The sequence below is a fragment of the Lepidochelys kempii genome, chromosome 3, assembly GCF_965140285.1.
Source record: "Lepidochelys kempii isolate rLepKem1 chromosome 3, rLepKem1.hap1, whole genome shotgun sequence".
Taxonomy (NCBI): Eukaryota; Metazoa; Chordata; order Testudines; family Cheloniidae; genus Lepidochelys; species Lepidochelys kempii.
Window position 1 is genome coordinate 3,009,836 of NC_136382.1, and position 15,186 is coordinate 3,025,021.

General features: G+C 45.5%; 1 protein-coding gene across 1 annotated transcript in view; it reads left to right on the forward strand.

Annotated features, from left to right (window-relative positions):
• The first annotated feature begins 3,458 nt into the window (after positions 1-3,458).
• The window catches only part of RAB10 (RAB10, member RAS oncogene family), a 74,823-nt gene continuing 63,095 nt past the window's right edge, over positions 3,459-15,186 (forward strand). Inside the window, exon 1 of the mRNA XM_073335491.2 lies at positions 3,459-4,000. Coding sequence (XP_073191592.1) covers positions 3,874-4,000 — 127 coding nt within the window. The 5' untranslated portion in view covers positions 3,459-3,873. The remainder of the gene's footprint in view (positions 4,001-15,186) is intronic.

Genomic DNA, 15,186 nt, shown 5'->3' on the forward strand with positions numbered 1-15,186 from the left:
TTTTCACTAAGAGGGTGGTGAAACACTGGAATGCGTTACCTAGGGAGGTGGTAGAATCTCCTTCCTTAGAGGTTTTTAAGGTCAGGCTTGACAAAGCCCTGGCTGGGATGATTTAACTGGGAATTGGTCCTGCTTTGAGCAGGGGGTTGGACTAGATGACCTTCTGGGGTCCCTTCCAACCCTGATATTCTATGATTCTATGATTCTATGAAAGAGCTGCTGCATCCTACCAAGCAGAATGTGACCAAAGATCTTTTCAGGGATCAGCAATGAGACTGACCTGTGGTTGGCACACTCACTGTGAGATCCTCTGCCATTGTTCGGGGACATTATGATGGCATCTTTCCATTCTGCTGGCAATTTGATGCCCATACTTTTAAGAACAGTTGATGCAGGTATGCTGATGCTCACTGGTTCAACAGCACTCTTGAGCAGCTCAAATGGAATATCATCAGGTCCAGCAGCACACCCATTACATTACTTTTAGATGGTCTTTCGTACTTCTTCGAGTGACAAAGGATCAGTGTTCATCCCTAGATCTGCAGTGGCTTGACAGGTCACATAGCTCTAGACAGTCGTCAGCAGGTCTGTTGTTCAGCATGCTATTCTGTAATCAGACGGCTCTCCCTGCTTGAGAGACAAGGTCCTGGAGAGGTGGAAAACCCATTCTAAAAGCATGAGGATGTTAGAAGGCTGTTTCTGGGTCCAGTCAGGTGCATGATAGCTCTGTAGACAAGATACAGATTGTCGTTTGTTAGGCCGTCCTCTGCTTCATCAGCTAGGGAGCTGATGTAGATCTCACAGTTTTGTTTTGCCATGGCCTGGAAAATGCCTTTCAGCTGTTTATGTTCTTGGACATCTGTCAAAAGGAACCCCAAATTTATTATTTTTCAAATATCACAATTTTAAGTTTCAGAGTAACAGCTGTGTTAGTCTGTATTCGCAAAAAGAAAAGGAGTGCTTGTGGCACCTTAGAGACTAACCAATTTATTTGAGCATGAGCTCATGCTCAAATAAATTGGGTAGTCTCTAAGGTGCCACAAGTACTCCTTTTCTTTTTACAATTTTAAGTCAATCTCATGATTCCAGCCATGGATGATCAGGTTCTGTATTCTGTATTTATTGTAGATTCCACACTTCAATGGCCAGAATAGGATATCTTGGACTCTGTGTTTATACTTTGCAAAACCCAGATGCACACTGTGGATTATTCTTAGCAATTCTTCCCTTGTAATAGGTATTATTATGAGACAAAGTCCTTTGTACAGAATCTCATCATATGCAGCAGTTTATAACCATAGTCACGGCATGTTTTTATGCTGGAGGAACGTGGGCTTTTTCGGTTGGCCATCCATCAAGCTATTGGGAGGTTGCGTCACTTGTGTTTCTTCTCAGAGCTTGTCAAATTTTGTTTCAGAAATTGGCAGTGCTTGAATCAGATTTCCTTCAAACTCCTATTCCTGCAGTGCTGACTTTCACTATTTATGGAAACTTTTAAAAACATGTCTGCTGTAATAAGAAGCTCTCTCTCTGAACTAAGTTTCTCATTTAACAAGTACAACAGAACTTCAGAATTACAAACACTTTAGGAATGGAGGCTGTTCGTAACTGAAATGTTCGTAACCCTGAACAAAACATTACGGTGGTTCTATCAAAAGTTTACACCTGAACACTGACTTAATACCGCTTTCAAACTTTACTATGCAGAAGAAAAATGCTGGTTTTAACCATCTTAATTTAAATGAAACAAGATGAGAAACAGTTTCCTTATCTTGCCAATTTTTAAAAAAAACTTTCCCTTTTTTTTAAAGTAGTTTACATTTAACACAGTACTGTACTGCATTTGCCTTTTTTTCGTCTCTGCCGCTACCTGATTGCATACTTCTGGTTCCAAATAAGATGTGTGGTTGACTGGTCACTTTGTAATCCTGGTGTTCCTAACTCTGAGGTGCTACTATGTACTTGTGCAATTTCACTATCAGTCCTTGAAGTCTATAGGGTTCTTTGCACAATGGTTTTCTGGAAATAAGACCTACATTTTTAACAGTGAGGGTAATTAACCACTGGAACAATTTACCAGGGGTTGTGATGGATTCTCCATCACTGACCATTTTTAAATAAAGATTGGATGTTTTACAAAAAGATCTTGCCTGGGAACTATTTTGGATACGTTCTATTGAGCTGATCACAACTGGCTCGTCTATGAAAACTATAGACAAATCTGTTTCTGCCATGACTGATTTCTACTTGTAAATGCATTTATGAAACTGTTCACAATCAGAAACACGCGCCAGCATCTCTCTTTCAATCTGAGCCCAGTTCAGCAGTTTTCACCAGTGTTTTGGAAGCACATGCCACTGGGCAATCATTTTGCAGACGGGCAGCTCCCCTAACCTATATGACCTTGCACTGATGAGTCTTGATTAGGCTCTCGGTTAATCTCAAAATATTCCAGTTCTGGGACTGTTTTGTGGTAACTTCAGTTCAAAGTCTTAACAAGCTTTTCTCTTGCCAAGTGACCCCAGCACCTGCCAGGTGCCGCAGGGCGAAGGGTTTCTCGCCCTTCTCTGCGGGGCCATTTGCTTCGCAGACTCATCGCCCGGCAGGTTCCCTTCTAGATGGCGGGATGCAGGTGCCGTGACTTTTGCCCCACTTTTGGTCCCCTCGGGCTGCCCCAGGACACAGGTAACGGGGCCAAGAGCAGGCGCAGGGGTCGGGGGAGACTTTGAGCCCCAGCCCCAGCCCCAGGGCAGGGGTCAGTTCAAAGCCCTCATGCCCCCCGCCCAAATGCCACGGGTCACACACAAGGCTTCGTCCCGTCCCATGGGCCCCGTGCGGGCCCAGGCCGCCTCAGAGCGGGGCTCAGGCAGCCCGCCACAGGCCAGGCCCGGGCTACGAGCCACCCGCGCCAGCGGGCGGGCGGGCGGGCCGCAGCCCCCCTCAGTCCCACACAGCGCCTCAGGCTGGGGGGAGGGGGCGGGCGCCCGCAGGCCTCCCCGCGCCCGCGCCCGCGCCACGCTGACATCATCCTTTCCCCGCTCGCACGCAACCCGCCCACCTCGGCGAAGGATTACCCGTGCGTGCCCATCAGCTCCGACGTCTTTGCGGTGAACGCCAATCAGAGGCCGGGGGCGGGACTTCCTCGCGCCACGCCCGCTGCGCGGCGGCGCTAGCGGGAGGAGGGGCACGGGGAGGGAAGGAGGGGGTAGCGCGGCCTCGCCCAAGGCTCCACCCCCCCCCTCCTCCGCGAACGCGCGCGGCCCCGCTTCCCACGCCGACAAAGAGAGTGCTTGCGTCACCCCGTCCTCGGTGTCCGGCGGCGGCGCGCGCCGCTCTCTTTCCCGGCTCGGGGGAGCGCCAGCTGAGGGCCCCGCCCCTCCGCGGCCTCGGCTTTGCGTCGGCCCCGCGGAGGGCAGCGGCGCGCACGTCGCAGCGGCGCGCACGTCGCCCTGCCCCTCGGCTCGCGGCCTGTGCGTTTAACGAGCGGCGCGCGCAGCCTGAGGAGACTGAGGGGAGCCGCCGCCGCCGCCGCCTTCCTGGGACTGGGAGTCCGCGGGCGCCGGAGCCGGGCGCGGAGGGAATGCGGCCAGGGGCAGCCGTCGGCGCAGCGTCCCCGTGAGCAGCGCGGGAGCCGCCGCCGCCTGCCCGGCCTGAGAGCGCGAGGAGCGTCCGCCCCCCGCCGCGCAGGGCAGGGGCAGCCCCGCCAGGGAAGCCATTTTGTGCCGCCCCGGCCGCCCCCTCCCCCACCGGCCGCCGGGCCGCCGCCCTGCCGGGCCGCCCCGGCTCCCTGCTGCACAGGCCCGCGGGGCCCCTGAGTGAGAGCGGCCCAGGCGGGGACGGGGGAGCCCGCAGCGGGCGGCGGCCGCGCTCCCCATGGCGAAGAAAACGTACGACCTGCTCTTCAAGCTGCTGCTGATCGGGGACTCCGGGGTCGGCAAGACCTGCGTGCTCTTCCGCTTCTCCGACGATGCCTTCAACACCACCTTCATCTCCACCATCGGTGAGTGAGCGGGGGCCCCCTCCCCCTTCCTCTCCGCCCTCGGGGAGGGACGGGAGGACCCCCCCCTTCCCCCCCCTTCCCCCCCCTGCCCCTTCATCTCCGCCTTCCGGGGAGCCTGATTCTCACCGGGGCGCGGGGAGAGGGAGGCTGCGTCCTCCCCTTCGTCTCCGCGGCCCTTGGTGGGCGAGCGGGGCCTGCCGCACCGACCCCCACCCGCCCTGCCTCGCCTGCTAGGGGGTGACTGGGACACCGACCCCCACATTCATCTCGGCCACCCGTGAGCGAGCAGCGGAGCCTTCTGTCCTCAAGGCACCCTGCCCCGTTGACCTGATCACGTCTCCCTTCCACCCCAACCGCACGCATCTTGCCGCTATCCATTGGTTTGCCCCGTTATGTCTCCTGCCATCGTTATTCGGGCGAGATCCTTCCTTAATCTCCACCGTTGGAGCGTGCTTGCAGAGAGACTTGGCCCACTCCCCTCCCAGGGGTGATTACACTTCCTTATGTGCATCCCAGTGCCAGGTTCATCTCCAGCATCTGTGAATAACCTTTGGAAATCTCCTTACCCCCCTGGGAACCTAACTCTCTCTCTCTCTCACCCCCAACATCCTTTTCACTAGTGGCTGGTAAGACTAGGTGAATTCTGGGGAGACCCACTGTTTCTCTATGATGCCACCCTCACTCTGTTGTTAGTGGGTGAGCCCCCTGGAAGTCCTGTCAGCAGCACACACTATTCCTTCCAGGAGAATTCTGTGCCACTGCGCAATGCAGAATTTGCACAGAAATAATGTTCCCTGCAGAATTCTGTTTTTTTCTTGATGAATTTGTGGTTTCCACTTAAATGCTCCTTTGGAAATTACAAATTCCAGTCCCGGGCGCGGTGGGGCAACATTTCCTCAATCTATTGTTGTCTGTATTGGTACAGACCACACTTCTGACAGGTATTTTGAAATACATTACCAAAATAATTGAAACTGATGTGATTTTTATTGTGTTGTTTTGACAAAATATACGGATTTTGCAGAATGTTTAATTGATGCAGAATTCCCCCAGGAGTAACCCTATGCCTGTATCTGAGTGTACAAACCCTCCCTCAAAATGGCTTTCATATCCATTCTTAAGGAAAAGAGGTGTGTTCTGAGATCTTCCCTCCCCATCTCGCTGTGCTCTTGACCAGATCTTGACCTCAAGACACTTCCCCATTAAACAGGTTTCATTATGGAATTTTTTTTTTTTCTTTCCCGTGATCATCAACTGCATGTACTGTCTTGGGCTGAATGCGTGATCCTCTTTGATCAGCTGTACAACAGGACCGCTACTGTATCTGCCATACCACATGCAGCAGAAGTTAATTGATTCAGAAGTTCTGTCTTGGAAATTAGACTGTTTGGATTGGATTGGATTAAGCTCTGTAGGGCTTAGTGTGCAGACTTGAGTGACTGGCAGCACTGCTGCTCTTCTAAGGCAGGGAAGCATAGTACCAGTCATTCAAACATGAAGTATGAATAGTGGTAGCTATAAGTGTAGTTAGGCACCACTGTTCTGTTATGTTGTTAAGTCTGCTATATCTCTAATCAATCAAAGCTCAGATGTGGCCCTAAAAGTCCCACAAGAAATGGTGCTTTCTTAATCATTGAAGTTTGTGTAATTTAGGAAGGTATATTTGGTATTTAAGATTCCTAAGTAGCTACGGATAGTTGAGATGTACATGGTGGTTAGGCAGCAACTCAAGTGTCTTGGCCTGAAGCTCTTAGCTGCTTTATTTTTATAGCCCATGTTCCCACTCAAACTTTCATAACACCTCATCCAAGGAAAGTAGAATTGTTCAGTGCTGTGTTTTATTTCATTACAAGGGTCATAATTTAATTATTTAACCCATATTTGTCACTTGATATGCATTTGTCTGAGTTTCCATTGGACTAAGCATTGGTTGCTTTCCCTGGTGGTGGAAAATGGAGTTTTGTTTAGTCTGTGTTTCAAGTTCAAGCCCTTTAACGTTCAATTTAAGGAATTGGTGGTATGTAGTGGTGATACTGTCCTAGTCATGCCACAGAGAATATGCATTATTAACACAATGTTTAGGCATTTATAAGTAAGATTCTAAACTGGTCGAAGCCTTATGAGTAGCTTGAGTATAGGCAAAAGTTTATCCTTGGAAGCAAATTGTCAGTTTTGAGGTACTGGAGATTAATAGTGTTGGGCTCTCTTGTGCTTCTGTCTACACCAGGAGTGGGCAAACTATGGCCCGGGGGCCCCATCTGGCCCTCCAGACGTTTTAATTTGGCCCTCGAGCGCCTGCCAGGAAGTGGGGTCCAGGGCTTGCTCCAGATGGGGAGCAGGGTCAGCGTCTTGCCCCACTTTGCACGGCTTCCAGAAGCAGCAGCATGTCCCACTCTCCGGCTCCTACACATAGGGGCAGCCAGGGGATTCCACACACTGCCCCAAGCACCGCCCCTGCAGCTCCCATTTTCTGGGAACTGCAGCCAATGGGAGCTGCAGGGGCGGTGCCTGCAGACAAGGCAGCATGCAGAGCTGCCTGCACGCAGCTCCGTCTAGGAGCCGGAGGGGGGACATGCCGCTATTTCTGGGAGCTGCTTGAGGTAAGAGCTGCCCAGAGCCTGACGCTCTACCATGCCCCAGCCCTCATCCCCCTCCTGCCCTCTGAACTCCTCTGTCCCAGCCTGGAGCACCCTCCTGCACTCGCAACCCCTCAGCCCCACCCCAGAGCGTGTGTCCCCAGCTGGAGCCCACCTGCACCCCAACCTTCAATTTCATGAGCATTCATGGCCCGCCATACAATTTCCATACCCAGATGTGGCCCTTGGGCCAAAAAGTTTGCCCACCCCTGGTCTATACCATAGCTATGTTCTAGAGTCCATGGATGGGATTTTTTAAGTGTGCCTGGAGTGACTTAGGCACATCTAGAGTCTACGGACAGGATTTTCCAGAACATAGCGATTGTGCAGACTGAGAAGCATAAATCCCATTGGAAGTTAATAGGACATGTGTTCCTATCACTTGGGTGCTACTGAAAATCCTACACTATGTATCTAATTTGTGCTCCTGGAATGCATAAAACAGTGATTTTTTTTAGAACAAAATCCAACTCCAATTAATTGATGTGTTGTCTCAAAGCTAATGTGAACTAATAATCCAGGTTTTATTTGGCATTCAGAACTTCCTTTATGACCATGTGAGATTCTCAAATTGGTCTGTAGAATAGTTGCTAATGGATTGTGAAAAGCTGTCTTGTTACATAGTGCTGGCTTCTGACTGCTAAATTGTGTAAAGATGGCTGAAAATACATTTTCCATCTAAGAAACTTTTATTTACTGCTTGATTGTTATGAAATCATGAAAGGGATGCACTTTGAATGAATGCAAATAGAGTAGGAGTGGAACATGCAACTCCTCTTAAGATGTGGCCCACCCATACTATGGAAAAACCTAAGGTGCATTAAAACATTGGTCCTCTTGCACTTGCCTAAGCGCTACTCTGAAGGGTGAATTGTTGACATATAAAATGGCTGAGTAATCTGTCTGAAAATGGATTATCACGCACTAACACTTTCAATTGTAGATCCTAGGCCTTGCCTGCACTAAAGACTCTCTGAAAATCTTCTCCATTGGTATAATACTGGTGTAGAGCCCACAAGTGTTTGACAGATCTATATGACATGGTGGTTATGATGATGTCAGCCTCTATGTGAGAACTTCTGCTGGTAGCACGAGAGGTGCTGTACCAGTTCTGCAGCAATGGTGGGAGACTTTCAGCAAAGCTCAGTGCAGATGCAGCCTTTGACATGGTTCAATAAGGAAGTAACAAGTGCGTTCCCAGTTTGTATCGATTTAGTAAGGTGAACTATAGCTTATTTACCTACTTAAATTATATCAGAGCCTTATCATATTTAAGAGTGGATAAAACATGGTTGCCGGTAGCTAACTGACTATAATTTGGTATACTTTATTGCTTTTAGCAACCAACTACAAAGCACTCACTTTAGTTCATTCTTGAAACATTAGTTGAACTTTTGTGTATATGTGAAAGACTTTATTACCATGGCTAGAGGTGCTATAAATAAGCTCTCCTGCAGAATCCCTAGGTCATCATAACCTCCCTGAATAGAGCAGGGAATCTATCTTCAAAAGCTTTGGGACTTATTTAAAGTAGGCTGTGAATACCCTATGGGAGGGATAAAAATCTGTCATAAAACACACTTTTTTTTTAAACAGTCCCGTATTCTTTAGTGCTTGCATTTAGTGAAAAACTGCTTGGGTTCAGGGAGTAAAACGTGTTTATATCATGAGCATGGGCAAATAGATCTTGTGTCGGGTGGGTATGCTTTCATGCCAATTTTGGAAGGATGTCAGTGTTTCACAGAACGTAACATACAAAATTTGTGCTTAGGTGTCTAAATTGAATTGAAACAGTTATTCTGGTGCATGAGAACCTGTCTGTGAAACTGACCAGGTGTTTTTTATTATTATTTTTGCATTAGCAAACTGCACATAAACAAAAACTAAACTAGATCTGGGGAAAACCCTTGATTTTAATAATTTGATGCTAATGCAAGCAAACATAAGTATCCCCTTCTGAGTGCCTCTCAATTTTATCCAAACTAACAAATTTTTGTCATGGATCTTAATGAAAATGCTTCCCTTAATGTTCTCTTCTTCCTCTCTGCATTATTTGTAGTGAGGGGAGTTTCCTAAAAGGCTCCATTTATCTTAAGAAACCATATCTCCAGTTTAAGTGATGATAGAGGTAAACGTGTATTAAACTACACCAGGAAAACTAAATCATAGTACTGATTGTTCCAAATCTAAAGCATTAGGCAGTGTACAAAATTGTACTCCACATAACACCATTCTTTAATCTGTACTCCTTGAAGTAGCTGTATTTTATGAGTATGGAGTACTTGTCTTTTCATAGAAGATACTGAGTGAAAACTAAACAAGTAGCTCGCTTTAAGGTCCATTCCAAAATTGTCAAGCATCTTCTTTGGTGTCAAGCTAAGCTTTGGTCAGAATTTGTATCTAGACAAAATGAGTCCTGGATATCAAAATCAAACTAGCATAATGATTTCCCCCCCCCCCCCGTCTTAGGTTTCTTATCCCCCTCGTGGCTCTAAGCACTTGTGAGGGAAGGGCCCCATGAAGAACTGGGGTGAAGGAAGGAACCAGTGGTAACTTCATTTTGATTGTAGTTGAGCAGTTTCATATGGAGATTGCTCTGAATTCTGGGAAACAGTAAATTGTCTCCAGGGTCCGGAAATTTAAGTACCATTGGAACACGTGTCCCCAGTTTGAGGTTTACTGACCTTGTATCTGCCCTTTCATATTAACATGCTCGTTCAGCTTCCATCTCTTCGTTTCAGTCAAACAAATCCACATTTGCTAACCATACTCAAATGACACTGAGCTCATGGGAAGGAGTGTCTCTTAAGGTTTGTCCACAAGGAAACTTCAACAGTATGACTGCTAGTAAGTACATCACTTTGTAGCTATACTGACATAACTCCCAGAGTAAAGATTCTTGTTACAAAGTAACTGCACATGTTATGATGCCATAGTTCCCTGTGTAGACAAACGCCTAAGCCTGCCACTCTGAATTCAGTTGCCTTCTGTTGATTGTAGACTATCTCATCTCTCCAGTTGCTAATGCCTCTATTAATTCCTTATGCTCTTTAGGTCAGGGGTGTCAAATTTATGCAGAGGAGAGGGCTGTATTCTGTTTTGTTATGGTCCATGGCCCAAGTTACAAATTGAAGACTTGCATGCTATCCACAAGGCACAGTGGAATGCCCACTGATTTCTTTAGGAGGCTTTCACAGAGATTGATGGTGGAGTATATGGCCTTTATTTAGTTACTGTGTCTGATTTGTTCAGTGCCTTGTTATGAGGATAACCTACTTCCCTTTAGGCCCACTGCTGTTTTCCTTCCTCATCCTTTTATCCCCCTTTTTGATATCTTTGAGTATCCCCTGTTCTCCTGATTTCCCTCCCTGCAGCAGTTCCAACCTGCCTTATCTCCATTCAAATTATATAGTAAACATCGCAAAAAGAAAAGGAGTACTTGTGCCACCTTAGAGACTAACAAATTTATTTGAGCATAAGCTTTCGTGAGCTACCGCTCACTTCATCGGATGCATTCAGAATGCATCCGATGAAGTGAGCGGTAGCTCACGAAAGCTTATGCTCAAATAAATTTGTTAGTCTCTAAGGTGGCACAAGTACTCCTTTTCTTTTTGTGAATACAGACTAACAAGGCTGCTACTTTGAAACCCATAGTAAACATTGTCATTCAGCAGTTGTTGGGCTCTATCAGGTTGACATCCCGCTGGAGAGCTCACAGTTCTGAGGTGTTGTTTCAGGCTCTCTGCAGACCTAGTCAGATATCACTGGTTTCAGAGTAGCAGCCGTGTTAGTCTGTATCCACAACAGATATCACTGTTATACCCAGTTCACATCTTGAAGGCTCTCAGCAGCCATGAGGGCCAAGACTCTGTTTGGAAAAACAAAAAACTCAGATTTTGGATATTCCAAATGTCATGTAGGCTGTAAGTTTGACACCCCTGCTCTAGGCTTGAAAATAATTTGTGGTGTTTTGTAATAGGCATAATGAGGAGCTTGGGCTCCTCACCTCAGTGTTTTTAGAGTAGTTATTACTTGAAATTAGAGCCTAATATTTATGAACTATCCAGCTTTCAGTAAACTTAAGTGGCAAGCTAAAGGAGCATCTAGTAAACCCTATTAAAAACTGACTGGATGGCTCCTGTTCAGGGTGGGGGAAAGAAGAGCCTGGTGCTGCAAGAACCCTTCCTTTGTGTGGAGAAACTTGGAGTAGAGGTTGCCATTAAGGATGTAAAATAGTAGAGTTAACCAGTAAGCATTAGTCTTACCGGTTAACAACCCACCCTAACAGTTAACCCCAGCTGCATCAGCCGGAGCAGCCGTGGCCAGAGCGGCCCTGGCCCCAGTGGTTAACTGGTTAAACGATATAATTTTAATTTAAATGGTTAACTTTTAAAAACAATATTTACGTCCCTAGTTGTCATGGGTCTGTAGTTTCGTGTTACATGTTTCTTTTGTGCATTTAGCCACAGATGTAGGGACCTTTTCTTTTCATGCCTGAAGAGCTTACTTGTGTTTCTCCCCCACTATCCTCCCCTGCCCACTTAGTAGTGGGTTAGTTAGATAACAGAAATAATTTAACCTACTCTATAGTTAAACTAGCTTGATCTTTGTTGGCACTGGGAGTACTAAGGCTGATCTAGATTTGAAAGACCTGGTCTAAGCAGTGTTTTGAGCCCCTCTACTTGGAGCTGTCTAACTTGCTTCGGGGGGCTTTCTGCCCTGACCAGTGCTCAGACCTAAGCACCAACACCTTGGGATCCATACCATTAGGACGTGCTTGTGATGGAGGCCTTACAATCCAGGACCCTTGTTCTGCCTTCGGATTAACAGCCAGTTCTGAGGATATCGAAGCAACTGAACCCAGCACTGGTAGCACCAAAACATGTACCAGCCTTTCTGTAGCCCATTCCAGTTCAGAGGAAGGGTCTACTTCTAGAAGGAAGATCTGGGAAAGGGATGCAGGTTCTGGAACCTCCATGTGCCAAAGCATTGATTGGCATGGGGGGAAAAATGCTGCTAGGCGGTATCTGATTTTTGCAGTGTACCCATCTGGCACAAGGAGTTTCTTCAATATTAAAATCTGCCTTTTGCCAAGAGTATGTGGGAAGTGTGTGCGCCTTGGTATCTAGGACACTCTGGGCCCAAGCCTTGAGCTTCAGAAACCTTCTAAAAAAGCTGGGTCTGTTGGGACCACACACATGCATCCATTGTGACAGGGGTCATAGCTGAAGTTAAGGGCTGTGTGGTCCAATAACTTCAGTCCCTATTCTATAAAATTATGCGTGTGGAGGAGGCAGAGACCTTTTGTCTTAAGAATGTTGCTGATATAGTGAGGGTTGTCTCTGGAATAGAGCTTGGTACATATTTAAGTTTAAATAGCATGCTGACGACAATGTCAGAACTCTACAATGATTCCACCTCCAATTACTGATCTTTTTCTCTGAGTAAAAGGCAAACATCCTTTGTCATGCTTTCACGTTTTTCTTAAATGACTGCAGCAACTTCTATTTTCTTCTCCGGTAGATAGCAGTAGGTAGGAATGCATCTTTCTCCGTGTGCATGCTTGTATCCTTTTATTGAGATTTTTCTAGTGGCTGTATGGCCAACCAACATACGTTGCTGTCAGTGGTTTTTCCTCTTGTTTCTTCACTAGCAGTATCTTGCAGTGGACCAGTTTAGATCTGTCTGAAGGGGTGTAATCAGAGTAAAGTGTGTGTTTCAACTGCTCAGTTTGTGCTATACTGAATTTGATAGTATAAAATTTTGTAACCTGTGAAGTTCAAATCTTACACCTTTCTTTTTAGTGGCAAATTATCAACTGATCTCTGGTATGTCTTTGCATGTCATGATCAGAGTGCTTCTGAATGGCATTCTTGCTAAAGTTTCTGGAAGGTCTGGAACAGCAATTTAAATTGTCATTTTTAGTGGTGTTTTGGTGGTAAATGTCTTAGAGTCTAACTCTTCTGCTTTCCTGCTGCAGTAAACCAACTTTCAATAGTACATATGATAATGAATTTGAACAAAACTCTTTTTCTGCACTTGGTCAAATGAACACTGGTCACCTGTCCACAATATTGATCAGCAACTTTCACATTTACTATAGTTAGTATGAGACAGTGATGACCGAACAATGAGATGAACTAGCCAGTCTTAGATGATGTCGGATGCACACTTGGCAGACGATCCTAGATTGTAGCAAACCAAACCCTCATAATAGTTCATGATTCCTCCTGCTCCTATCAAAACATCACTGCAGTTGACTTCAACCTTTCTGCAATCACTAATTCCTCCTTCAGTTCCTCTTCTCCCCATCCCACCAGGCTTTCAGACAAATACATTGTTTGTGCAGATTCCCTAGGGGAACACACTGAAAATCCACTTTTTCATTTTTTTCTGAAATAAATGTTTCACAGCCTTGTTAATGGAACGGAAACATACTGTGTATTCCCTACTAAATAACCTTTAGCAGTCACTACGTGATTTCAGCCCATGCAATCAGAGACTAATCAAATCATTCCCAAATGGTAGAGGGTGAGAGAGACAAAATGCAGACTACACCAAGCCTGTTGAAGCAACATGTCAAGTCACAGGCCTACGAAATTAAGTTATGGAGCTGTAGTTGAGGTTTCTGGAAAGGAGGGTGCAAGCCATCAGAAGACAGGTATTGAAATGAAAGATAATATAGTGCTTCTGTGCCAAGGTTGAGTGGTGCCTGTTGGCCTTCTGGTGGACCTGGTGTTTGCCCTTTTCTTTAGGGACATGTCCACTTTTATGCTAAAGATCCTCCACTTCATTCAAGAGGCCAGAAGACTTCAATTATAAGAAACAATGAAGGATGATGTTTCAGACACATCTAGGCTGCAGCTGTTGGACAACATCTGATATCCTTATCCTTCTTAAATCCGTCCTTTGAAATCCAATTTGGTGACGTGTGCATGGGACTAGGGAATAATTTCGTAATTGGGCATTACTTCATGAGATGCTTATGATGGTATGAGTGTAATATAATATCTCATAGAAAGGTGACAGGGCCAGAAAGAGTGAGTTAACTCACAGACTGACCTGACCCATGGCCGAACTTTAGAGACTGGTTAGGAAGAAATGTAAATGAATATTGCTTTGAAATGCAAGCCTGTATTGTTAGAGATAGAAGAGTAGATGTGTGCTCAGATCTTGTGATGTAAGCAAACAAGTCTTGTCTAGGGCTATAGCTTTGATTCAAAGATCAAAAAAGGAATATTAACATTTAGGAAGATACTTGAGTGAAATAATATTATTGTCTGTCTCTTTGAAGGTTGTGATAACCTGTGTCTGAACTGGTTAATGGATAAATTATCCTGTGCTAATTGCCATGATGTTTGGAAGAAGGAAAGTTAAGCCTATTGTTTTGTCAGGCCAAAAGGCTGCAGGAAATGTATAAAAGCCTTGGGACACGATCCTTCTTCATCTCGGATCTGCTTTGGGTTTCAAGAGGGGGAAACCTTAAGCCATAAGGATTGAGATCCCCAGTCACTGACTGGAGTCACTCTGAATATGGACATTGGACTATAACCTATGGACTATTTCTAAAAGGACTTTTGGCAACTACAAGCTCATCTCCGCTATGTATCTGAACTTCAAGAATTGAATTCAAGTCTGTATGTATATTGATCTTTTAACGATCTCTCTCCTCTCCTTTTTAAATAAATTTTAGTTTAGTTAATAAGAATTGACTGTAAGCATGTATTTGGGGTAAGATCTAAGTTATTATTTGACCTAGGTCTGGGGCTTGGTCCTTTGGGGTCAGGAGAACCTTTTCTTTTATATGATGAAATGAGATTTTCAGAATTTATCATCATATGTTTGACATGTGCCTCTGGATGGAGGCCTGAGGCTGGGTACTTTAAGGGAACTGCATTATTTGGACGTCTGAGTAACCAGTGAGGTACTATAGAAGCTGTTTTGGCTGGCTTGGTGAATCTAAGTATTGGAATATCCACCAGCATTTGGGGTTTGTTTGCGCCATTCTGTTTACAGTTCACCCTGATTGAGTGACCTCAGCTGGCTCCCACAGGCAGTATCGTCACAATGCTCAAATAGATTTGGTGCTAATATAAAAATGTATATTTCTTTAGTTTCTTGGTTTACATTGCTTAGCAACTCCTGTTTTTACACTTCTTTATTTTGAGCATCAGTAGTCTCTTGAATAAAGGTGTGACCTTCCTTTTCCCCAACAATATGGTTTTTATTGGCTTGAATAGAAATTAGGCAACATGTATTAACTACCATAACAGTAATGCATAGATGCTCCTTTCGTTGAGTGCAACAGGGTGTTCACTTTTTAACCATTCATGTTTTAAATAGAAGTCTCTTAATAGTTGCCCTCAGTGAGTAACTTTTCTGTCTTTAGAGGTTATGGTTAAAGCTGAAGTTTTTACTTGAAGGATTCCTTGACTTTTATGAATATCCATGGCTCCTGATATTTTGAGACCAATCAAAGATTCTAGTTAATTATGCTGGATCATCTGTTCCAGCTGTGACTAAGCAGATGAGATGGGACTTGTGTTGCTT